Raw genomic sequence first — 24,397 nt, 5'->3', positions numbered from 1 at the left:
CCTGCTGGAGGACCTTGCTGTCCCCAAAAAAGCCCCACAACCACAAAGCTCAGCTTGGCCAGAGTTTTTGTCCCTGTCTCGGTGTGCTGCCTTGGCAGAGCTGATCCTGGCTTTGTCCCTCCCTGGAGAAGGCTCGTGCCTTTCACTGCCTGTGGTGTGGCACAGCAGGACAGACAGCAAAAATTACCTCTAAATTACTGAGACACTGCAAAGAAAAACTAAAAAAAGCCTGCATAATATGTGCTCAGATTAAACACTGTTTCCAAAAGTTTAAGAGTGTCTTCTGCTAAGGGCAACAGGGAACAACCAGAGATGAGGCCATGCCCATGAGAGCCAAGACTTCAATTTTGCACTTTCCTTTGACAGGCTTTTCCAGTGGAGACAAAACAACTGTGTTCAGAATAAACACATGAAAAGCTATGCAGAACAGTTGTGTTGAAGGGTTCCTTGATAACATCAGCCAGGCTGTTCCTATCAAAAGGTTTCTCCTCCACCAGAACCCCTGTCTCCATTTTCACCTCCATGAATGTTGGTCATTTTAGGTGCTTCAGAAGGCCAGACTGTCCTCAAAACAGAACCCATACCCTTAATTCTTTGCATGACTTGCCACTCCATCTCGAGCAAAACCCTAACAAGCAGCAGATCCCTGAGTCCAGAAAGTTGCACACCTCTCCCAGCAGCAGTTTTCCAAGACCTAGGTTCTCCAGCCAGAGAGCAAAGCCTTAATTAATTAACTCCAGTAGCAGCATGGCTTTAGCATTTCCAGTAACACAAAGGGAATGATCATTCATTAACCCAGTAAAATTGAAAAGCCTAGATGAAGTTGTGGCTAATTGGCTTCAGTTTATAAATTCTCACTCAGCATCAAAATATTTAATATTAAGGAAAGAAAAGAACACATGATGAGTTTATAAACCAGTCCTGATGGGGGCTGCTGTAGTATGCAAAACATCTGAGCATTCACCAATTTGGCTGTGAGAGCTTGTTCACCAATCTTGCTCAGAAAATAATGTCTGGCACTAATAATCCCATCCCACAGAAAGGGCTCTACAGGAAAAGTTATTTACCATCTCACAGAGCCTGTATGATTTATGTGTGTTGTCACTGCTTGTGCCAGAAAATTGATGACTGATTGATTACCACATTCATCTGAGGATCAGGTATCCAGCCTGAATTAACTAGATTAGGCCATGTGGAATTCCTTTACCATTTACAGCACAACTGAGTATAACATTTGGTTTAAGTCAATAAGGAACTTTTAAATGGAATCCAGTAATAACCAGAATATGTTAAAGCCACTTGAATTAAATGCTTATTATTTATCACTATTACTGATTAATTGCACAAACATCTGGATTTCACGACCATAATCTGATAGAATATATTAGTGGAGAAGAACAAAATAACTGTATAAATAAGCTCTAGTTCATTGAGCATTGCAAAGCACTGCTAGCCCTCATCCATTCCCAGCTCCTAGAGGATAGGTATCCAACATTTCCCTCATGCTGTTAGCTGGATGTTGATTAAAAAGCATCTCAGTTCTGCAGCTCCCTGCACAAAGGTCACAAGAATCCTGACTGAGACACTGCATACCCTCCATCTCTGGGGACAAACTTTCTGTGAAGCAGGAACAGGAGTGGGCCAGAGAAAGGCAGGGACATGAAAGCACTCAGGAGTAAAAAAGCTTATGAGAAGAGCATCACCAGAGAGAGCCAAGTGAGTAAATTCACATTAGACAAAGAATTTCCAAGTCCTAACAAGCAGTATCACATACAAAAGCTCCTCCTTGTGCTACAGCCTGGTCTGGCCAATAAATAGAGACTTACTCCTTTTAGGCTCATAGATGTTTGCAAAATATGGACATGCACAGTTTCTTTTCCAAGCCATTTACTCCCCAGATCAAATAAAGCAGACAGGGCCTTGCTAGAGAAGCTTTCCTCACTTGAACCTCTGATTGCTTTAAGAGATACATAGCAATGATCTATTAAATGCTGCTCAATTAATGAATAATTCATTGACTGCACTCCCTTTATTTGAAGTTTATGGAATAACTGCTACAGTAAAAATCAAGCTGCTTTTCTGCTAAGTCCACAAAATATTCTTTTGAGTTTATGTATGAACGTGCCTTGGTTCCCCCCGCAGCAAAGAGGGGAGCTGATCTGCCCAAATCAGCCATGAGCATTTCCAACTGCAGAAAGCCCATAATTGTATCTGTGTATAAGTTTATTTACTTCCCTGCTCTAAGTGCCACTGAAGCACTGCATAATAAAGCGTTACAAACTGCAAGGCCCGGGATTCTCCTATAATCTGTCCACTTCTGCAAAATCCACAGAAACGTGCAGTCACCACATGATACAAATTTAACAATGCAAGGACGTGCGTCCCTCTGTCTGCTCTGTGACACCAAGGAAGTTCAGTATTGCAAGGACCCACACATGGATCCTCAGAAAGGCAAAAGGGGAACCTGCACGACCCAAAGAGCAATGTGGAAAAGCTTTGGTGTGACAGCATTAAAGTAGATTTGCTTTGCTTTTCCTTGTACTCTAGACAGTGGCAAGAAAGGGGTCATTAAAGAGTTAAAGTAGCTCTGTGTGAGTTTGTGAGCCAGAGAAAAAAAGCACAGCCTCTGACAAGATCTCAGCAGCACCTCCTCTGATACAGCAGAGTCGGGATCAGCTTTTCCATTCAGGAAGAGCAGGCTGTCACCTGGGGCAGCAGAGCAGCCAGGGGCTGCTCATTGTTAGGGTAACAAGAGGATGCAAAGGAGGGCACTTCCAACTAACCTGAGGCAGCACATTCCCCTGAGGCAGCTCTAGATCGTGTAAAATCACCAGACAGAATAGGAACAGGAACATTTTGGACACAAGAATAAAGAAACAGAGTAGTCATCAGTGTAAGAAAAACAAACCCAAACCCTGGAGGTTATTCCCTCAGTAATTTCTCTGCCTCTTTTAACTCTCCTTTGAGTATCCATTCTGCTCCTTTCCCCTTCCACCTGCTGGCTTAGCTATCCTCCCTCTTCTCCTTTTCCTGGAGGCTCCAAGCTTGGAGAGCAAGAATCATTTCAAAGGCAGTGCAGAAAGACCACGTGCAAATTAAAACTTTTTACCTGCCCAGACTTCTTATGGCAGAGCATCCTCCTGGATTTTGGCAAGGTCAAGGAGAAAAACAGGGCTTTGAAACAGGAACAGCAGGGCTCCCACACAGCAAGACAAGCCATGCCTGCACCTTGGCTGCCACTCTGTCCACAGAAATTCCTGCTGCAGCTCAGCAGGACACGAGGGCTCCTGTGCACAGCCAGAGGGGCTGACCCCAGGTCTCTGTCAGCTGAGCCCCCTTAGGGTCACAGGTGCTCCCCTCACACCATCACTTACCTGAGTCCTCCAGCAGCACCTGCACGGCCCCACCTGCCCTCCAGGTGTGAGCTGTTGTGATGCTTTGGTAAAATCACAGCTTTGTTACTCACCACACTTGCATGAGTGTCTGTTCTCACACTTGTATCCTTGTCTTGGGTTGCAATGCAGGATGTCACCAGGGCTGTGTATTCTGTCACCAGCTGTTAAACCAGGTGTTGCAGTGTTCTTTATCTTTCCCACAACCCATCCTTCCTCCAGGAGATCTCTCCTGTCAATGGCCATGGAGTCCCAGAGCATGGCTGATAAAATTCCATCATCCCATTGGGAGATGCTCCACCCAGGGGAGGAGCCAAGCATTCCCTACCCAGATCAAATCTGAGATTTGGAACATCAGAGCAGCCTTTTCCCACTGGATCCCAGAGGAAAACCAGACCCATACACAGCACCACTGGACCTTTCAGAGGAAAACTGCACCTTCTCCAGGAGCCCTGCTCCAGCAGAACCACATCTGTCACTGCAGGAGGATGCAGCCACCATGGAATGGGACTGCACCAACCCCTGAGTGACTGATGGGGGGTCAGGTTGGATTCTGACTCTGGCAGTGGTTTGAGTTTGTCCTTTGTAATACTGTATTTCTATTTTAATTTTTCCTAGTAAACTGTTATTCCCATATCTTTGCCTGAGATTTCCCCTTAATTTCAAAATTATAATAATTTGGAGGGTAGGAGTTTACATTTTCCATTTCAAGAGAGGCTCCTGCCTTTCTTAGCAGACACCTGTCTTTCAAACCAAGACAATCACCATCCTTTAAGCCCTAGCTTCCTGTCACTGTACAAAGCAGGCACCGGGCTCAGTTCAGAAACTGCAGAACTTTGTCACACAGCAATGTACTTCTGAGCAGGAAGCAAACAAAAAAAAATTCTGTTAATCATTCTGTAATATTTGGTGTAACAACCTCTATTTATTGCCTGCAAATGTGTTCATTGCAGTGACTCTGAAAAAGAAAATGAAGAAGATTGTACAGTATCAAAGGTAATTTTAAGATGATAAATTCCATGAGGTTTAAGGGCTTTTTGCAATGTTGGCTCAAGTATAACAATAGGAAGTAACAGACTGCAGTTTCTGCTTGAATATTTCTTGTCCAGGAGTCTGTTTTTGTAGCAGAAAACAAATATTCTCCATCAACTGCACTGGCAGCTTTATCTCTCTGTAATAAACTGAGAAGACATATTACACTGAAACAGCATCCAAAGGCCAATGCAAGGACAACACGCACAACAGATGCTCAATTTTAGGGTTTATTTCATCTGCTAACATTCATCCTTGATCTAGACAAAAACAATTAGATGATTTTTTAAAATTTTATTTTTCTTGTGGAAGAAAAAACCTTTTAACACTTTTTGTAAGATGCTATAAATAAATATATAAAGCTTTAAGTGTTACTCGGCTCAAGTTAAACAGTTGCCTTTTATTTTTTGTTGTTTTTAAGTTCCTCAAGTGGGGGGGAAAGTGCAAACCATACACATTCAGCCCAATGGAATGAGTCCAGCCACAATCACTTTCAGAGAAGCTGAATCCATTTGTTCTACAGTATGGAGGATGGAAGGCAGGTGGGGGGACAGTTGTATTTTTTTACCCTCAGTCACACAACTCCTAGAGGAACTGAGTTCCCTGGGAAGTAAAGCACACAAGAAAGGGGAGGGGAAGAAAAGGAAAAATCCTGCCTGCATTGCCCTTTTCCTGCTCAGTGCAGACTGTGTAGCAGAGAGGAAAGAAGAGACAATATATGTAAAGTCCCAGATGAATAGAAATGACAATGAAAAACAAAATCTGATAGCTGTAGGGACTGTGAGAAATCCTCTGCCTGAGGCATGTTTGACTGGCAGACTACACATAAACACATAGAAACTTCACATTGAGAGAGGATGGGGAATTTTTGTCTTCTCCTTATGGGAAAAAAAAAAAGATTAAAAGGGGCAATAAAAATAAGTTAAATCATATTCCAATATGTACAAAACAAATCATGCTCAGTAAACCTTTTGAATACAAAATTATTCATTATAGTACAACTCTCTCAATCCAGTCTCCAGAATTGAAACCTGGGGGAATTGAACAGGGAGGGGGAATTGTGGGGCTCTGAAGAGACAGACTCATTTGCAAATCTTGTTTGGTTTTTTTCAGCTTGCATGGCTAAGAATTACAGAGCTGGGACAACACAGGCTTTAACACCCACGTGCTTATCAGGGCTGCATTCACCTTGGCAGAATTCTTGTGGATGGGGTAAAGCAAACAGCCATGCATAGCTGGGACTGTGCCCTGGTTCACCTGAGCTGCTGCTCACTGACCTGTGCTATAAAGGCTTGGAATGCTCCTGATCAGGCAGTGAATCCCATGTTCACTTCTGCCTCTGGAACACGATCTGCTAATATTAGTGAAAGTGAAAACAAGAATAAAAAGAGAAGGCAGGCAGTGCTGTGATTTGAGTCCAGCAGGCAGTGTCAGCTGCATGCCAAGCTCTAGCTCTGGGAATTCAGTATTCAGCACAGCTTGGGTGATGAATTCCTGTAGTGCCACCCCTTTTTTGTGATGACTGGGAAAGTCTGTGGGATAGGAGGGGGTCTGTATGACACTAGAGATGCTTTTAACCCCAAGATATGAACCTGGGTCAGGCCCTGTGCTGTGATGTTATCATCACCTCTGCAGCTCTCTGTGAAGTGACTTGATTGGCTCAGAGGGAAAACTTCCTAATTCTACTGCCACTGGGGAGTGCTTCTGCCTTGGTCACACTCTCAGCAACTGCACTGCTCTTTTTTGCTCTAGGACAGGACAGCTCAGAAAAAAAATCCAAAACCTTATTGGGATCTTTCTTATGCTACTTTCATTGTCATCCCAGTTTCGTAAGCAAGTAAGGGACTATGAGGTGCAAAAAACATCAACTGAAGTGCTCCTCATTTTTTCCAAAATGTTGGGCATAAAGGGAGAAATTCAGATAAACCAGAAATTCACACTGATCCTTTGTTTTTTCTTTTTTTTTTTTGTTTATGACTTTGAACTCTGTGACAGCCTTGGGCTGGCAACCTTACCAGTCAATCCTGCATTTTGTGACCTGGACAGGGCACAGGGTGGCACCTGACTGTCTGGAAAACTTTGGATGAGGCAAACTCCTTCAACAGAGCTAACTAGGATGAGACAAACCAGCAAGAAAATGTTTTCTTCAGCAACAACCGAGCAGTGATGTTTACACTGTTTAGGTGACTAAAAGCAAATTCACTTCTTAGCCCTAAGAAGTCACAAAGTCCCTAAGAGACAAATCCAGTCTTGCACGTGCCTGCCCTGCTCCCAGCACTCTCTAAACCTGACCTGGATCATGATGGACAGACAGACCCCCTGAAGAAACACTTCATGTACTGGAGAAGGTCTTGGTGTGTCTGGAAGTCACAGGAAAAACATTTTGGAAGAAAGGGGCAGATATTGAACAAGAATTTACTATCTGGCCACTACTTCTGCCAGAGTGCCTTAAAGCCATTGTTCTCCATTCATTTTAAAACTACACACACACTTTTCATGTTATTGTAGCATCAAAATATCAGTCCTAAAAAGAAAAGAAATAGGACCACTTCAAAGTGTGGTACATATAAATCACAAAAAACTACATTCACATTATGTTAAAAAAGTTCCCTTGCACCCACTAAAGGAAGAAGATAGTGCCAGGTGTGTCCTGCAACCCATGTTCTGGTACACAGCACTTAAAATAAATTAACACATGGCTTAGAGCCAGAAGCAGACCAGCAGAGCAGCCAGGGTGAGGAATGGCTTTTGGGTGATTCTGTTCATTTCCATTACTCAGAATCTGTTTCAAAGTGCCCTATACTTTTCATACCTTGCAGTACCCTTTTAGAGTCCATAAATTTGTTACTCCCAGTGTAGAGGGGGAAAAACGGAGGCATTTGCTGGGTGCAGGATTTAAATCTAGAAACTTCCACCTCAGTACTAAGTGAGGTCAGCCCTCCTTTTGTGGTTGAAATGAAACTGTTAACCAAAGACAATTTTCAATATAATTTCATTTCTTCTGCTCGTTACTGCAATACATTACAAAGAAAATGTTGGAACAAGGTTTTCTACTGACATGCTTCTAAGGTCAGAGGCTGCTTCTGATTTAGACAACCCTGCAGACAGATTCATTAACATCCAGCTGGTTACTCAGAGCCTGTAACACAGGAACAGCTCAGGAACAGCCTAACCACAATACTGGTGAGGATCACACACAGTCCCAGCACTGTGACACCAACAGGGATCAGCTGCAGGAACCACTTGTGCATTATGGATCCATGACACAGGACACACCCTGGAAAGCTTCTAGGGAAAGGTGAAAACTCTGCATGTACAACAGCTGCTTTTTATATCTCCTGTGCTGGTTTTGTGGGTAAACAGCCTGTAAAGTTGCATTTTTAAAATACAAATGTTTTCTTTAGTTACAGCAAAATGTAAAAGTGCTGGCAAGCAGCAGACACAGCTTCTCCCAGTCTTGGAATTCAGACATGAGCAAATGGACTTGTAATACCTTCTCTGCCCCCAAGCCAACCACCAAACACTGCTTCATTTCACTCCCCAAGTTTCATCCAGGAGGAAACGCTCATGGCCTTAAAGACACCACCAGCACATCCTGGTACCAGCCAAATGTGTGGGTGACAATGTCCTGCTGTGCCTGCACACAGGCCAGTGTGTGCTCGTGCACTTGGCAGCAGCAGGATGCAGACCTGACCAAAATCCACCTGAAACCAACAGGAAAGACATCCCCTCACTCTGGTGGACTTTGACTCAGGGCTGTAACAGAATTGTATTTGAGTCCTAAGTGCTCTTTGTATTTTCTCAAGTTTTTAGCTGTCTTTACTCTTCAGGAGAAGAAAGTCTCCAAGAGCAAGGTGTATCACCCAGGGTGTGCACAGGAGAATAAAGAAGCCCTTCCTTTGACTCAGTCAAACTCAGTCTGAACTTGAAACTGCTGGAAACAGAGCACAGAGGCAGAGAAGGAATTAAAATACAAACCAAGCAGCACCTCAGTGGATTTGTGTGATGGGAAAGGGATGCTGTAAAACTGAAATGCTAAAGTTGAGTGCATCAGCTCTCTGCCTCTCCTCCAGTGATTTCAATACCACATTTCATTTGCAGTTAACATGGCCTTTGAAAATCAAATCATATTCCATTTGGTTCAGAGTTTACCCTAAACAATAGCTGGTTCAGGTCTTACAGGCTGAGTAATAACGGAGTGAGACATGAACCTGGCAGAAACTACTTCATTTTCCTGCTTCCAGCCAAACAAAGAAGTGCTTGCAACAGCAAAAAAAAAAAAAGCCATATTTTAATTTGACAATTGGGAAGAGGAATTAGAGAAGTCATTGTTGTTCCATGACTCAAAAGTCAGTAAGCAGAACCTGGTTAGACTGTCCCCACACTGAAGGATTAAACTTACATGAGGCCCTAAAAAACAGCATTGAAAGAGAAAGAGTTCTGCTTTGAGAGTGGTCTGAGACTAAAAAAACACTATCCATGATTCCCCTTTCCAGTTTTATGAACACAGCTTGCTCATTTAAAGTAAGGGCTGCAGAACAGGCACCCTGCCAAAAGACAATGTGCACTGTCTCATAATTAATTGAGACCCATAGTCAGAAATTTTCACAGCTCTGGAAGAGAGCCCCATCCTGTTCCCACTTAAATCACTTCTAGTGACTTCACTGGAAGCAGGCTGATGCCCATTACCTCTTGATAAAAGCAAGTAAAAATAACAGAAATAATACAGCTAGAGTAGGTCTGTATGCTTATTCTGGGTCAGTATTTCACATAGTAACAAACAAAACAAAATCACCCCGTGGTGACATTCCCATTAATGACTTAGCACTTGCAGGGTCTGAATTTTGTGCGGATTTATGAAGGAGTATTTAAATTTTTCTTCCTTTTTTTTTTTGTTTTTAGTATGCAGGATAGGGTTTTCATGTGCTGTTAACACACAGTACTGATAGTGGCTTGAGTGGTAGTGGTGTAAGCTGACAGGATAACATGTGAATGCAGGTTTGAGTCTATGGTTGGCTTTTAACTTGTTTTGGGACCTGTCTGGGAAACAATCTGGGAGTTTTGTGTATGAATTCCCTATTATTTTTGTGATGAAGCTGTGTATGTATATGTGATACATTTCCCAGGCCACAGTCAATTTGCTTTAATGTTTCTCATCCTCTGACTGTTTTTTTTCTTTTTTTTTTTTTTTTTTTAAATGGTGCTGTACTTTCTGGCAGTGGCTGCCAGCTGAAATGCTGTGACTGCCTGTGTGCTCAGATCCCAGCCTGACAGGGTGGCCCATCCTCAGCTTAGTCACCATGATCAGCTACTGACAAACAATGCAATTCCCATCCCACCTCCCCCACAAAACAAAACCTCTGTTTCCTCGTTTTATTTCAATTATGTATCTTTAGATCGTTACGCTCAGGGAACAAAGAGATTTTAAAAAATCCTACTTCTGCCATTTGTGTCAAAATCGTGAGGATAAGAAACATTCTTCTCTATTCGGCCTTATGAGTGGGGTAACTGCATTTGTGCATTTTTTATCTCTGCATTAGAATGTTGACAATTTTTTATTTTTATGTATTTATTTTTTTTTTTTTAAGAATCTCATCGGTCTTGTAAGAAACAGTAAAAAGACCCTATGCTTAAGGAAGCAACCTATCTTCTGTTTTACAGACTTGTTTTTAAATAAAATCTTTTTTTTTTTTTTTTTTTCTCCTTTTGCAATTTTACTTCCACGATCTCTGATATGGAAACCCTAGAATGTCATTAATACAAAAGTCTGCCTAGGCTACCACTTCTCTATAATATGGCTCATGTAGTCCTCAGTGGGCAAACGTCCTTGCTCGTCGGTCTCTTCCTTGGGAAGCGCTTCGTTGGACCGGTGGAGGAGCCTCTCCTCCCGGTTCTTTATCCTCTGCTCCATCCTCTCCAGCTGCCTCTTGTACTGGTAGCGCTGTTGGAAGAGGTCCTTTGCATAGTCATAGAGCTGCATGTCCAGCTCATTGAGCTCCTCGATCCTGCGGATGGTGTCGTTGTCCACCTCCACCCCGCCCGCCCGCGTGCTGTTGTACTGCATGAAGGGCCTGATGAACTTCAGGTTGAAAGTCCTCTCAAACAGGTACTGAGTCTTTCTCTGGAACTCTGTCAAGCCGAAGAAGGCCATGTCTTTGAGGTTTTTTTTGGCGCTCTCCAGCAGGATCTGCGCCCGCTTGTTCTCCGGGATGAAGGACATGTTGTAGCAGCCCACCAAGCTCAGGTCGGCCAGCATCCTCACCTGGCGGTTGTTGGCCAGGTTGTAGGGGCAGTCCATGAACTCCTGCAGCGTGCAGCCCGACCAGTCCGTGCCCTCGTAGCACGAGGGCAGCTCCTCGGGGGTTGGTGTCCTGCCATCACACATGTGCAAGGAGGTTTTCCACGTGGCTCCTCGCTGGACGTGACGCCACTCGCTGAGGTAACGAGACACGGGGTCTCTCAGCAGTGTGATGTAGTAAAATTTTCTGCAAGAAGAAGAGAAAACAGAATAAACATCCTGCTAGTAACGGGACAGATGCTTGGCAAGCAGAGATCTACTGCAGACAGCAAGAAAACGGAGAGTAAATCAACATTACATCATCCATCCCAGTGTCCTTGTGGGTTAGTGTCTTTGTGCAACATCAGACCCGTGTTTCTCATTCTGGCCTTGCCAAGTAGCAGCACCTTCACCAGGATGTCCATTCCCAGCAACACACTACAAACACAGAACAAACCACCAGGACTGAACCTGTTCATTGACTTCAGAGGCTCCTGGCCTCTCCCACCAAGCACTGTGTGCCTGCTGTGCCAGCCAGGAGCTGCCCTGAAGGACAGCCCAGCAGCCTCTCTGCTCGTGAGCTGGGCCTGTCACTTCCACTGCATGCAGATGCTGACCAGGACACCCACTGCTTGATTGATCCGAGCTGAAACCCGCCAGTCTGCACTGAGTAGCAGGATAAAAACCACAGGAACATAAATGAAAAACAATGGGAAATCAGGAATGCAATATGCTTTGCAGAAAGAGAAGGCTGAGCTGACAACCAGAAATAGCAGCAATAGTTTATTTCCACTTCAGTCAACCTGGTATTAAATCAAATAAACTTCAGACACACTTTTGACACGAGACTAAATAGAAGGGAAAAGCAAGACAACCAGGAAGAGCACACATAATGACATGGAGCATCCTTGCTGTTCTAAGTATAATGAAGTCCCCAACAGTACAAGCTGTCCCTAGAACTGAAAACATGACAGCTTTCTGTAACAGAGACCCTCTATCTTCAGCCCATAAAGTTTTGGGATTGAAGAGATGGCAGTCTGCAATGAGGGAAATGGACCTTTTCTTCCCTAAGCCAGCAGCGTGGGCCTGAGGTGCCACTGTGTTTCCAGAAGGAAGAAATACCTTCTTTAATTCCTAAAGCTGGGGCTGTGTGACACTGTGCACACACAGAAGCACCTGGCTTTGGCAGGGAACACACACATGCAGCTGGAAGTGTTTCACACAGGGGTGGTGGGGGATTCATCTCCCCATCACAAATGGACCTTGAGAATGCTGCTAGGGCTCACTGCCTCACCAGCACTGCTCAGGAACACTGAATGGAACGGCCATTGAGATGGCAGTGAACAGTTTCTTGAGGAAAAAAATAGTAAAAGCGTTCTGCTTTGGCGAATTTTAACAGACCTGTGTTTTCCCAGCACCTTCAGTACTAGTCTTCCTAGTAGTAACTTAAATTTCTGCCAAAAGAGCAATTTAATTCTAAAATAATACATCAAAGCCATTGCCCAGGAAGTCTCATATTAAGTAATGTTTGCTTTCCTAGTTCATTATAAACCTGCTGAAGGGCTGTTCCAAAGCAGTCAATTTTGATTTTTCAAAACGGGTGTCCACTCTAGCTCCAATTCCTCTCCTGCTTTCTGCCTTCATAACCAGGGCTGGTGCAGACATTTGTTATTTTTGGAAACTATTCCATCTCTCTTCAATAGCAAGAGCATCTTGCTGTCTAGTAATGCTGTCCAGTGCACAGGGAGAGGGAAGAAAAAGGGGAGCAGACACTTTCCTTCAGTCTACACCTTTCTCCATCCTTTACCTTGCAGCCTGCAGTGATCCCACTACCCAACTGAGAGGCAGCCATAATTCACACAGGCTGAGCTAAGAAACCTCCAATAGATGGGATAAAATAGGGCAGTGCAAAGAAAAGGAAAGCAGTGATGAATGCCAGATGTTCCATGACAGACACTGCTGCTAAACACTATCAGCAGTTTTTGACTTGTGAACCGCAGTGGACTTTTTATTTTCACCAATGTAATCCTAAGGTTGCATTTTTCACTGAGCAGGTCGAAGCCATTTATTATTTTGTGGCTACAGAAGCAACTAGAAGGTTATTTCTCATTTGTGTGTGAGGTATCCACAGACAAAAGAGGAGCTGATTCCTGTCCAAACATGCCACCTACACAAGTGTGGAGAGAGAAAAAAGGAAAGAATTAGTATCTGCATTTGGCAGACAGGGGAGCCACAAATGTTCAATGATGTGCATAAAGTCAAATAGAAGTGTCAGAGTTGGCATGAACATGACTCCTGCAAGCCTGAGTCCAGCTTACCTCCTCTCTCTGCCTCTGCTTCAACTTTAGCAGACTGCTAGTAAATCAGATTAATAAATATCATGCAAAGCTTATGGAGTCCATTGAAACAGAGCCATTGAACAGGACATGAACTGGAAGGAGTTTAAGGAGCAAGAACTTCTTTCTTCACACCTGCACTGTAAGAGCTATTACCTTAGTTGAGGTAATACCCTGGTAAATATTTTACCATGAGTGAACTTTCTCAAAGATTCATCTCAATGAACAGAAAGCACATGAAAATAAGTTACAATTTTTGAAATTGTACTGAATCCAATTTGCCCCTTTCCAGGTCTGTCACACAGGAAAGTGCTTGAAGGAAAGAGCTTGCCTTCTAACACAGAAATAAGATTTATCTTTGGAAACTGGAATCAGGCCCCTGGAAGTACTTAAGGAAGCTGCTCCAATGGAGCATAAATAAAAATAAAATAAAATAAAATAAAATAAAATAAAATAAAATAAAGCCCTAACAAACAAAATTAAACAAAGACTTTAAAGCAAAAGAATAGTTCTAACTGCCTAAGTTGAGATGCACCATTGACACAGTGAAAGTTATGCTCCCATATTTGTATTTAGCTTTCTAGAAAGGTGTTAGTTTCCAAGCCTCAGCCCTCAGGTAAGGGAGCAGTGCACCTTCCAAGAGCCTGAGACCTCTGGAGCCAGAGAGGTGAGCCCTTGGATATTAGAGGGATGACTGTGCAAATGTTCACCCAAAGCACTTAAGATACTGAAGTTTCTGTTCTTGTTCTTCAAGTTTAGAGAAGAATTAGGTAACTGTAAAAATCATCCATCAGCAGTCAGAAATCTGGGGGAACCTTTTCCATCATGGCTGGGAACACAGGCAATGCCACTTGTCAACAGTGGCTTAAAATTCATGAACAACCACATGAGCAGTACTTTTTTTTTTTTTTTTTTTTTTTTTTTTTTTTTTTTGTGGTCATCAGAGATAAAATAAACCCACAAAACCCGTGCAGCTGTGAGTGCCCTTCATTCAGCATGGTGTCCCAGACAGCCACTTAACTTCAGTGTTCCTAAAGGCTCATTTCAGAAGGGTGGTCTTCTCCTAGCCCAGGTGGTTCCACTCAATGCTGCCTCATAAAAAGCCCAAGCAGCCCCAGGTTGGTGATGCAGTTCATCTCTCACTGGCCTTTCTGCTCTTAACAAGCTTGAGCAAGACAAATGGACATTGGAATTAGTAAGATTTTTCTTCCCACGTGAAGCTGAGCAGAACTGCATTATTGCTCTTGGAGTGTCCCCTCCTACACCCCCATGGGGCTGTGGTCCCCAAGGGCACCAAGACAAGCAGAAGACAAAGTCACACCTCTGCCTTTCCTTGCACTGCTGCTCCTGGCAGCCCCAACAGGAAAATCCACCTGAAGCTCTCCGAGGGGTTTGCAGAGCTGCAACTCAGACCTGCATCAAGGAAAGACTCTCTAGCATATTTATTAAAGAGAACAGAATAAAAGAACGGTTTTACAACAACCTTGTACCTGAACTGAAGTTTCAGGAAGAACAAAATCCAACAGTAGAAAGGAAGGCCAATCTTGTGGTCAGAACACACAAATGAATTCAGGAAACTTCACTTTAAGTGCCCATTCTGTCAAAATTAGCCTGCTTGCCCCAGACAAATCCCTCTCCCTGCCTCCTTTCCCTCGTGTGAAGGGCTGACAATGTCTCCTTTGTCCGTTTTGGAAATTCAAAACACAACATCTTTTGGAGCAGGAGCTGTCTCCTTGTGTGATTATGCAAAGCCCCTGTTTCAGCATGGATTGAGGTCAGAGGACAATGGTTAACTGCAGGCATATTTTCATGACACAGGCACCACCACTGCCCTACAGGATTCCCACCCAGACCTCTGCTTCCCATTCTCACACAGCAGCACAAAGCTGCCTTAGTTTTGCCAGCAGAGTTTTGGGGTTTTTTTTTAAAGCAGGGCCATGCTGCAAATGAGCACTGAGCAGCTCAGGGTTAAAAATAACCCTTTCTTGCGTGGCTGGAGCTGCCATTTAGCAATATTCTGTCTTAATTCCTGTCAGCAGGTTCCTCAGCTAATGAAGGGGAAATGAAACCCTTCTTCCTCTAAAAACTCAATTCCTTCTCTTTTGCTAATAACCAGTCAAGATAATTCTGATAAAGTGACAGACTCTAAATATGATGCTATCCTTTCTCTTCAGTTCATTTCCACTCTTTTCTACATGCCAGTGCATCCTCCTTACTGCTGCTGGTATCTGAATTCTGCCAAGAACTGCTTATTTGACTGTGCAATTCCCTGTTCTTTCTTCTGCTTAAATGCTTCCTCCCACATGGCCATTTTTTTTTTTCTTTTTAAATTTTTAATTTTTACAGGTTCCTCACTGAGCTTTCAAGCATTCCTCCTAGGTAAAGCAAAATGTGTAACAAGTCCTTTTTGACTACTGTGGTGACCTTCCATCAGATAAAGAACAAAATAGCTAGCCCCTTGCAATCCTAAATGCTTCATCTGCCTGCCAGGAGGGGGAAGGGGAAAGAAGCTGCATAGGTCAGCTTCAGCCACATAACCCCAATCTGTCAAAGCAACATTCCCCCAGGCTACAATTTTTCTACTGCTAAAAAAAAAAAAATTAAAAAATTTTAAAAATCGTTCTATATCTTTGCTGAATTAACCGAGCAGGAGGGTCTGTCATCTTGCAATAATGAGGAACACTGTGTTCTGTTTAAAGATGTAGGAATGTCAAATTTGTGGCTGATTTAAGGCATCTTTGTAAGTCATGCCCATGTATTTTGCACTCCACAAATCCCTGGTGAGGGTCCTTATTACAGTTTTGCTGGTTCTCACTGTAAGAAGTTTATCACTGAAACAACCACTGGTTTTGCCTCCCAGCAGTGAAATGCACTCGTGCTCCTGCCCTGCTCTAAGTCTGCAGGGAAACACAACCAGAGCACTCAGCACCCCCACTGCCATCACCTAAACCCTCACTGGGCTGGAACACTGAAGGGGATTAATAAATTAATAAAATTTATTTATTTATTAATAAATAAACTGCTAGATAAGGGTAAGGAAAAGGCCCAGCAAGGACTTACAGGTAAGTAATAAGTGTAGGTGAGTCAGGTGTCTCTAATGATGGATAAGTGAGAATGTGGCAGATGAAAGTTCATAAAGGATTGATATTATCATTAATAAATTGAAAACTAAATGTTACCTACAAATAGCAGGTGTTTGAAGAACAGTTTCCCCCTTCTGCACAGGGAATAACCTTCTGCTACAATGGGGAACTGGGGGACTCTGCAGGCACCACCCATTTCAGTAAAATCTGCCTCCTGCCTTATTTACCAAACCCATACTGACCACTTTTAAAGCCCAACCTTGCAAAGACTCCACATATTTCCCTGTTTTCCTCTACAATCAGATTTCCTGCATAACGAGCACATTCTCAGTTAGAGATTGGAATTTAATATATGTGCAATGATTACTTCCTTTGGTAGCAAATAGCCCCTAATTTTCCTCAGTCTATTTCCCCTCATCTGTTGTTCATTTAGACTCTTCCTGCATTTCACACACAATAAACTCTTCAGTCCTTTAAAAGTCATAGAAACAGAAAGAAAACCCCAAACAAACAAACATAACAAACCTATGTTTAAATAAAGATTGCAACACAGAACCCCTAAAAGCCAAGAAATAACAGCAAACCCGATCCTCCAGCTCTCAGCCTGGGTCAACACCTACAGCAGTGATTTTCTTTGCCAGCAAAGGAGGGGGTGGCAGTGCTCAGTCTGGGAACCAGGTTTGTTTTGCATAATTGTGTTTGTTTTGCCTCATGGTCTCTGCTCTTGGGACTTGGCTGTATTGGAAGAGAGGACATTTGGAAATGTAACAACAGCTCTGCTCACCCTCCAGATCCTCACTCTGGGACTCATCCTGGGGGCTGATTGCACCATGGGACAATGCAGAAGCAATGCTCAGGCTGCTCCAGGAGGTTGAGGCAGATGAGAAGAGCCACCCCCCTCTCTTTTATTAAATACCCATGTATTTCATAAAATGTGGGCAGTTTGGAATGGTTTGCAGTGCTGGTGATGCAGCCTGTCCTCACAGTGTGATGGTCCCACTGCCTGCAGAGCAGAGCTCCTGTGTGATGTACCTGTGTGCACCAAACACCACGGCTGTGAGCAAGCAGAACAGAGTCTGACACAGAAAATGAGACCAAAGAGCAAGAGCAGCTCAGGCATTTCACCAGAGAAACACCCACTCCTCCATCCACTCAAAACTATCTTGAACAAGAGCTCCCTTTTGGTGTTCACAAGGCTGAGTCATGGCTTGAAAACATCAGAGACAGCCAAACACAACTGCAGAGCCTTCTCCAGACAGGTGATGAAGAGGGATGAAGACAGGAAACCCAGGGAAAGGTGAATCTGTGTGCCACACTCAGCACTACAGCCCTGATTTTGGGATCTGGAGGAGCAGCAATGCTGTGTGTCTGCAGCACAGTGTGAGGTGTCTCTATTTAAAGCTGACCTACAAAGAAAGGCAGGTCTGCAAAGCAGGAGTCAGAACTGTATTGTGTGTACACAATATTGTGTTGTGTGTATGTTCCTGTAACACTGGTACTCCTCCTGGAATACACTGGCAAAGGCAGCAGGGTGGAGTGGAGGCACAAAGGATGTGAGCCAGCCCCAAGGGCAGGGGTGAGACCTGGTTTGTCACAAATGGAGCCTGGACACCCATGCTGGGAGTGGCAGATGATACAGGCTGTTCCATCCTGATTAATATGTATGGTAATACAAGGGAGCATTTTATATCTGCCCTCAAATGGAGCACCAAGGTAGCCACGGCTGAACATGCATTTCTCTGAAACCATCAGCAATGAGCACTTTCAGGACCACTATCTCCATTTCTCTCCACAAATGAAACGAGGTGCACTTTCACCTCGGATCTCAGTACTGTGCAATGCTGGTACTCACTGTGTTCATACTACACTGTTACACACAGCCCCAGCTCAGATTTGCTGGCAATGCACTACCAGGCTTTTACCCAGGAAACGAGTGTGGTCCTATCATCCTCGTGTTTCACAACTTTTTTACATCCAATTAGCAGAATAGACACACATAATGAGTTTTAACAACATCTCTGCTTTTCACAAAAATTGCTGCTGTGTAAGCACCAGAGTTTCCTGTCGAACTGTCTCTTTGCAAACAAGTTAATCTAAAAAAAGATACATGGCATGCTATGAACCCTAGGAGTGAACCGCCAGCTCATTTTTCAAAATGACAGATAAGATGAAAATTGGACAAAGGCTTGGAAAAAAACCATGGGGGTCAGGGTGAAGGGAGCAAATGGGGGTGGAGAGAAAGGCATTCCAGAGACCTCTGGAGCCTTGGGCTCCTCTAGGACCCATTAAAAGCTTATGTTACTTGCACCATTTATAAACAAGAGCTTTCTTTTGCCATCATAACTTTCCTCGTATGAGGAGCTTAGGAAGTGTTGACTGCTGTCTTCTAGTGAGGCGAGGCACCAAAAATGACAGCATGCTACAAATCAAATTGCTTTGATTTAGTACCTATCCCGAGTTTGGGGAGGCCTGTTGTGATTGCTGAGTGACCTCAGCAGAGCCCCTAATCAATAGCACATTGGAATGCTGACAGATGGCAGAGGGAAGTCTCAGTGCCAGAGGGATTACATCAGTGCTGGCAGGGAACAGATGGCAGAAAGGTGGACTGCAACCTGTGCTTATTCTTTGCATTCCTTTGCTTCCATGATTGCCCCTGCTGTCAGCAAGGTAGGAAGTTTCAGGAGGGAAAAACGTGGCCATTCTCTGCAAGAAAAATTTTCACTCCCTTCGCTTACTGCTTCTGTCACAGAGACTTCCAGTTCCATTGATTTTGGCATTACAAAACACAGAGAAGTCAGTAACACATTGCACCCGTATTTACTATAAAATATTTGCTAGAAGGTTTCTATATCCCTTTTTTTAATTTTTTTTTTTTCATCTTCCTCTGTGTGGCCACATTAGAACCAAGCAAGTACCAAATCAATCCCTGAAGAGTAATGACACATTTGCAATGAGACACTGAACTTTTCATCTCTGGGTCAGAGATGAATGTCCACTGGACATGTAGCATAGCACAGCAGTTTTCATTCCACCACTAAAGAAGTGGAAAGCATTTGGAGCCTCATTCCAGCTCCAGGGAATAAGTGCTGTCCCCTAAGACACTCCAGTGCAGCTGCCAAGCCAGGGAGCTTTCTGCTGTGTCACTGGGGCTGGGCTGCACTGGTTCCACACGGAAATCTGTGGAGCTTCATGCCCTGTCCTGGCAAGAGAGAGAATGCCAGGGATTTAGCTTCCCCAGGTGTCAAGCTGCATGCAATGAATAAAACAAGTGAATACTTTAAGTAATAAAGCATTATTTCTGCATCTGATGCCTGCACGCTTCAGGACACAGAAGAAAGAACGACCAGGATATTGCCAAACAGAAAAAAGAGAACCAGAAGCAAGTTGATATAGAGCAAAGACAAAGCCGAAGTAACTATGCAATATGAAAGATATTTATTTGGAACAGCTGTAAATAAAGCAGATAGGCTAGAATTTGCATTTTCTTTGGAACTGCAAGTCAGCTTCTCTTGTGAGTCACAGGAGCTCCACTGGCTGTAAGATTCAAAAAATATTCAAGGAAAATGTAACAGTCTGATAGACAGGAAATACGGCTCCTTGAAGAAGATTAAGTTATAAAGAAACTACAGAGGAAGAATAAGGGAGCAAGAGTTGTCAGAGGAGCAGATATTGATTGCTTATGCAGGACAAGTGAATTCCTTGGCAAAGGGAGGCAATATTTGTGTCAGGCACAGCACCCCTGAGTTGCTCATTGATCAGTCCTGTTCCAATCACAAACTGATGGACAGCCACTTTTATCGATCTGAGCAGGAAGGTTCTGCAAACAGAATCGAGAGGCAGAGGATTTTTAAACTGGACTGCCACGGGCTGAACACACGAGTGAACAGCCAGGGAACATGCAGAAACAAGACATTCCACGGAAGAAAACACAAACAGCAGCAGGACCCACCCCTAAAGCAGCACCAGGGCAAGGACTGGATTGCAAGGAGCTCTGCAAGCCACACAGGGCTGCCAGGAAAAGGAAACAAAGCAACCGGGGTGAGCTGCACCCTGCCACTCAGCATCAGGTGGGGCACTGCTCCTAATTCCATTCACCCAGCTCCTTCTCAGAATCAGGGCTGGGGGAGGTTCCCACACGGCTCCTTTTCTTGTGAATAATCATAGCAGCGATTACAGAGAGTGCCAAACCTCCCTCTCCTCAATTTACTGCCTCTCCCCTGCTCAGGAATAGCAGATGCTGTTGAGCAGCAAAAGATAATCCTCAAGAAAGCAGAGCTACTAATCAGTCACTTTTACATTTAAGATCACTTGGAGTTGCCACTGTCTTATACTGTTTTCCTAATTAATTGCACTGGAATGCACTTAAGTAAGCCCCAGATCAAAGAATCATATGCAGAGATTGAAATAAATCCTGTCTGTGTTGCTAATGCCTTGGAAATGGATGACTTGCTAAGCATTCAAAATCCCGGGTTCCATGGTTCCAAACTACAGATACTGTGAGATGCTTTCAAAGGAACAGATTTAAGGATGAAAAGGAAAAAAAGCTCCCTTCATTTGCTCGTAAAAGACAATTAAACAAAGGCAATTGTTCAACTAATTTAGTGTGAAGTTTGTGTCTCTTAAGTTCCTTATTCTTCACTTTCCTATAACCAGAAATCGCAGTTCAGGAGTGTCAATTTTCATTACAGCAAAACTTTATCATCATTACAGATTTTTTTTAATGGGCTTTAATGAAGGGTTGAAATCTTTTCAAAGTTAATGATAAATAAAAATGACTGGGGCTGAATGTGTTACCAGTTGGTGCAGTAAATCACTGTCTCTTCCTGCATGAGTCTCTTTCTTATGATCTAGAATATCATCAAAAAGCTTTGATTGATTTACAGTTTAGTAACCCAGCCATCATCGTCCATAATTCTACAATAAACCACACCACTTAATGTAGCTGTTACAGATGTTCACAAGTTCACTCCCTGCCTTTCAGGAGGAGATACTGACACAGCAGCTGCAGACACCAAGATTAACTGGGAAAGAAAAATTTGTCTTGGGCACAAGAAAACATCCCATTTTCCTTGAACAACAGCCTGTCTTTAAAGCTGAAAAACATGCTGCCAACCTTGATACATCCAGTTTCAATTATTAAACACCAAATATCTATATGCACACAGCCACCCCCCTGCCAGCTGGCAGGAGTAACAAGCTGCTTGGATTCTGTCTGAAACACATCATTTCCTGGGAAATCAAGACATTACTAAAAGCTGTATGCAACAAACCCATCAAAGGGTGTGCAGTGAACAGCAGCTGATCTCAGGCTTTGCCAGCCCAAGCTGCAGTGCATCCTGCATGTGGCACTGCCTCCAGGCAGCCCCAAGGAATGGGGAGCAGCCCCAACTGCTGGGATTTTGCTTTTAAAATCACCACCAGAGCTGGGCTGGGCAGGAGGGGCTCGGCCCCATGGAGAGAGGGCTGCTCATTATGTTCTCTGTAACCAAAACCCCACAGCACCATGGGCATCATTATTCATTTTTCACAAATTATTGACCTGAAAACAGTAGGTTGATTCTCTGTTTGAACTGCTTTTGCTTGAGCCTGAAAACAGTGCAGCATTAGCTGGCCTGCAGTTAACACTTTTGTTAAAGCTGCATCCTAAAAGAAAAGGAGAAAATGCAACATGCAAAGTACAAAGTGTGGGTATTTTATCCCTGCCAGCCTCAGCAGCCAGTGCTCATTTAAAGCAGGCATACAGACATCCCCAACAGGAATTGTCAGAGTGATGCTCTAGCTCACAGAAACAATTTCTCTCCTAAGTGAATCACCATGCTGAGGAAGCTAACAAAGACTGCAAAATTCATTAACTGAGCAGTGCTGGAAAGGGCTGCTCCAAATCCATCACTGATCTGTGCTGGCCAGCCAGCATCCTGTCTGTGACAGTGACCTGTCCCTGGCACTGCTGAGAGAGCTGCAAGGAGCAGCAAGGCTATTTCTAATAACACCAATCCTCTCGTTTCCCCTCATGGGGAGCACTAATCAGCCTCATGGTGTGCGACTTCAGAGGGACATTTGAGTCTACAAAACTTCATCAGCCTCAGGATTTCTGTGCTGGGTGATTCCTCAGACCTGTGCATTGCAAGGCTGAGAGGGTTATGAAAGATCAAGTGGGTATTTCGAGCACCCCTGCACTGGGAGGAAGGGATGTTTTGCCTGACAAACCTTCTCTAAGGGTGCTTAATGCATTCCTTGCCCTGTGGTTAGCAGGAACACTTGTGAACACCAGAAAAGCAGCAATGTGTTGAATGTGACTTTAAAAATCTGTTTTTTGATTAATTGATCCTTGAAAGACTTTTTTATTAAATACAGACTAACATTATTCCCTCACCTTCCATGTGAAGGATTCCAGAGGTGCTCCAGCTGGCTGAAAGGCAGCTCTACTGCAGGTAAGTTTAATTATGTGCTTAAAAGCATATGCTGGCATCTCCCAAAGTGCTGCTTTCTACTTGGGAAAACCTTGTGCCCAAAGAAAGCCACAGGGAGTGCACAGTGGGATTATTCCCAGCAGGGCAGGGCAGGGGAACCCCTGATCCCACTAGATGGCACCGGGCTGCCATGGAACGGCTCCGGCAGGGAGGGACGGCTCCTGTCGCCAGCCTTTCCCTTCTCCTGGGATTTGCCGTGTCTTACCCTGCCAGGCCACACGTGTCATTGCCGGGAATTGGTGCTTGGGGCTGTTTCCCTCTCCACAGCAGCACCGGAGGCAGCGATGCCCTTGTGCTGGGTACCACCTGCATCCTCTGCTGCCGTGAGCCAGCACAGGAGCATCCCCCTGAGGAGCCTTCCTCCCTCCCAGAGTGTGACAGCACCTGCCCTGGCTGCTGTTTCTACATTTACATTACATTTACATTTACATTTTCAGTGTCACAGCTATTCCCTGCTCACAGCAGTGTTGCTCCTGGAGTGCTGTGGCACTGGAACACCGGGCTTTGCCTTGGGACATTGCAATTCTGCACCTACTGAGCCTTTTGCTTAAGTCTCTGCTTCAGGCTTGACTGAGAAACACCACCTTTAAAAAATCTGCACAAGAGATTTGTCCCTCATAAGCTTAGATTACACAGGAGAGTTTTGCTGGCACAGCTCTACTGTGAGAAAGTAAATAATAAAAGAACATTGCCAGCCAAATAGCAATGCCAGCAAAAAAGTTGTGGGTAGCAATATCTATGTGGTTGTGGGTATGGCTTATTCAGTCTGGGGAAATGGGTTAAATTATGGAGCAGAAGATCCTTGCCAGTGTGAGTTCCTTCCCAAAAAGGGTTTATCAGCACAGCTCCACTGACATAACCACAGTTTGAATGCAGGCATGTGCTTAGGCTCCCTGTAAAAACAATTATCACGGAGAGAAACTTCCTTGTGCTGGATAAATTTTGAAGTAAGTGTGTGGCAATCCACATCCCTGGAGCATGCTGTGCTAAGTCTCTGCCCACTGGGATCTGCTGGGCTGGGGCCATTAGCTCTTTCAGAAACTCTGGCAAACTGCTGAGCTTGGAGAGGCTTTCAGACACCACCAACCTGGGGTGAATGAGAGCTGGTGATCTTGTTATATGAGGCTCCATATCCTACAGCTTTGAGTCATTCAATCCCCTGCCTGTCTCTTCACATAATAATTTATCTTTTCTTTGAATATTTTGCCAATGGGAGCTGGAAGGTAGCAGGGCCATTCCAACCCGTTTCTTTCAATACTCGGGGGGATCTCAGCTTGGTGTATTGCAATTTTTTCATCCTAAAGAGAGGATGTGTGCAAAAGCAAGAGATCTGGAAAGCTTTCAGCATCACAGAACTGCCAGCACCGCTTCCTTTGTCTGCCCCATTTAACCTGGTGATGTTTTTTATTATCAGTTAGCTCAAACACTAGAAGCACTCTCAGTCACCGGTGGGACACAAATATTGGGCTTCAAACTTCCCTTCTTTATCTTTCTGAAAGCTGGGCTGATGCTTGTGCATCCTGTTATTCCAGTCAAGTGCCAGGGCTGGCATGAAAGGGATGTATCAGAGGTAAATTCCTCCCACTCCAGGCTGTACCTGTTAGTGCAGGTGTGTGCTCCTTATGCCAGACACAACAAAGGCAGAAGCAGCTGTGCAGAGGGACAGAAAGGGGGACTGCTAATGCAGAAAATTAACAGTGAAATAATAAATACAGTGAAGATTCACAATGCTCACTCTGGGAAGACAAGGTGTTCCTTCTGGAGAATTCCACGAAGGGAGGAACAGTAGTGACAGATTTGAAAATGA

The 24,397-nt window shown here is 44.0% G+C and overlaps 1 protein-coding gene across 1 annotated transcript in view; it reads right to left on the bottom strand.

Moving 5' to 3' along the window:
* Positions 1-4,641: 4,641 nt before the first annotated feature.
* HS6ST1 (heparan sulfate 6-O-sulfotransferase 1) overlaps positions 4,642-24,397 on the bottom strand; it is a 181,150-nt gene continuing 161,394 nt past the window's right edge. The window contains exon 2 of the mRNA XM_014870334.2: positions 4,642-10,909. Coding sequence (XP_014725820.1) covers positions 10,201-10,909 — 709 coding nt within the window. The 3' untranslated portion in view covers positions 4,642-10,200. The remainder of the gene's footprint in view (positions 10,910-24,397) is intronic.

This window comes from Sturnus vulgaris, chromosome 10 (assembly GCF_052056855.1).
Source record: "Sturnus vulgaris isolate bStuVul1 chromosome 10, bStuVul1.hap1, whole genome shotgun sequence".
NCBI lineage: Eukaryota > Metazoa > Chordata > Aves > Passeriformes > Sturnidae > Sturnus > Sturnus vulgaris.
This window is presented reverse-complemented; position numbering and strand designations above follow the sequence as displayed.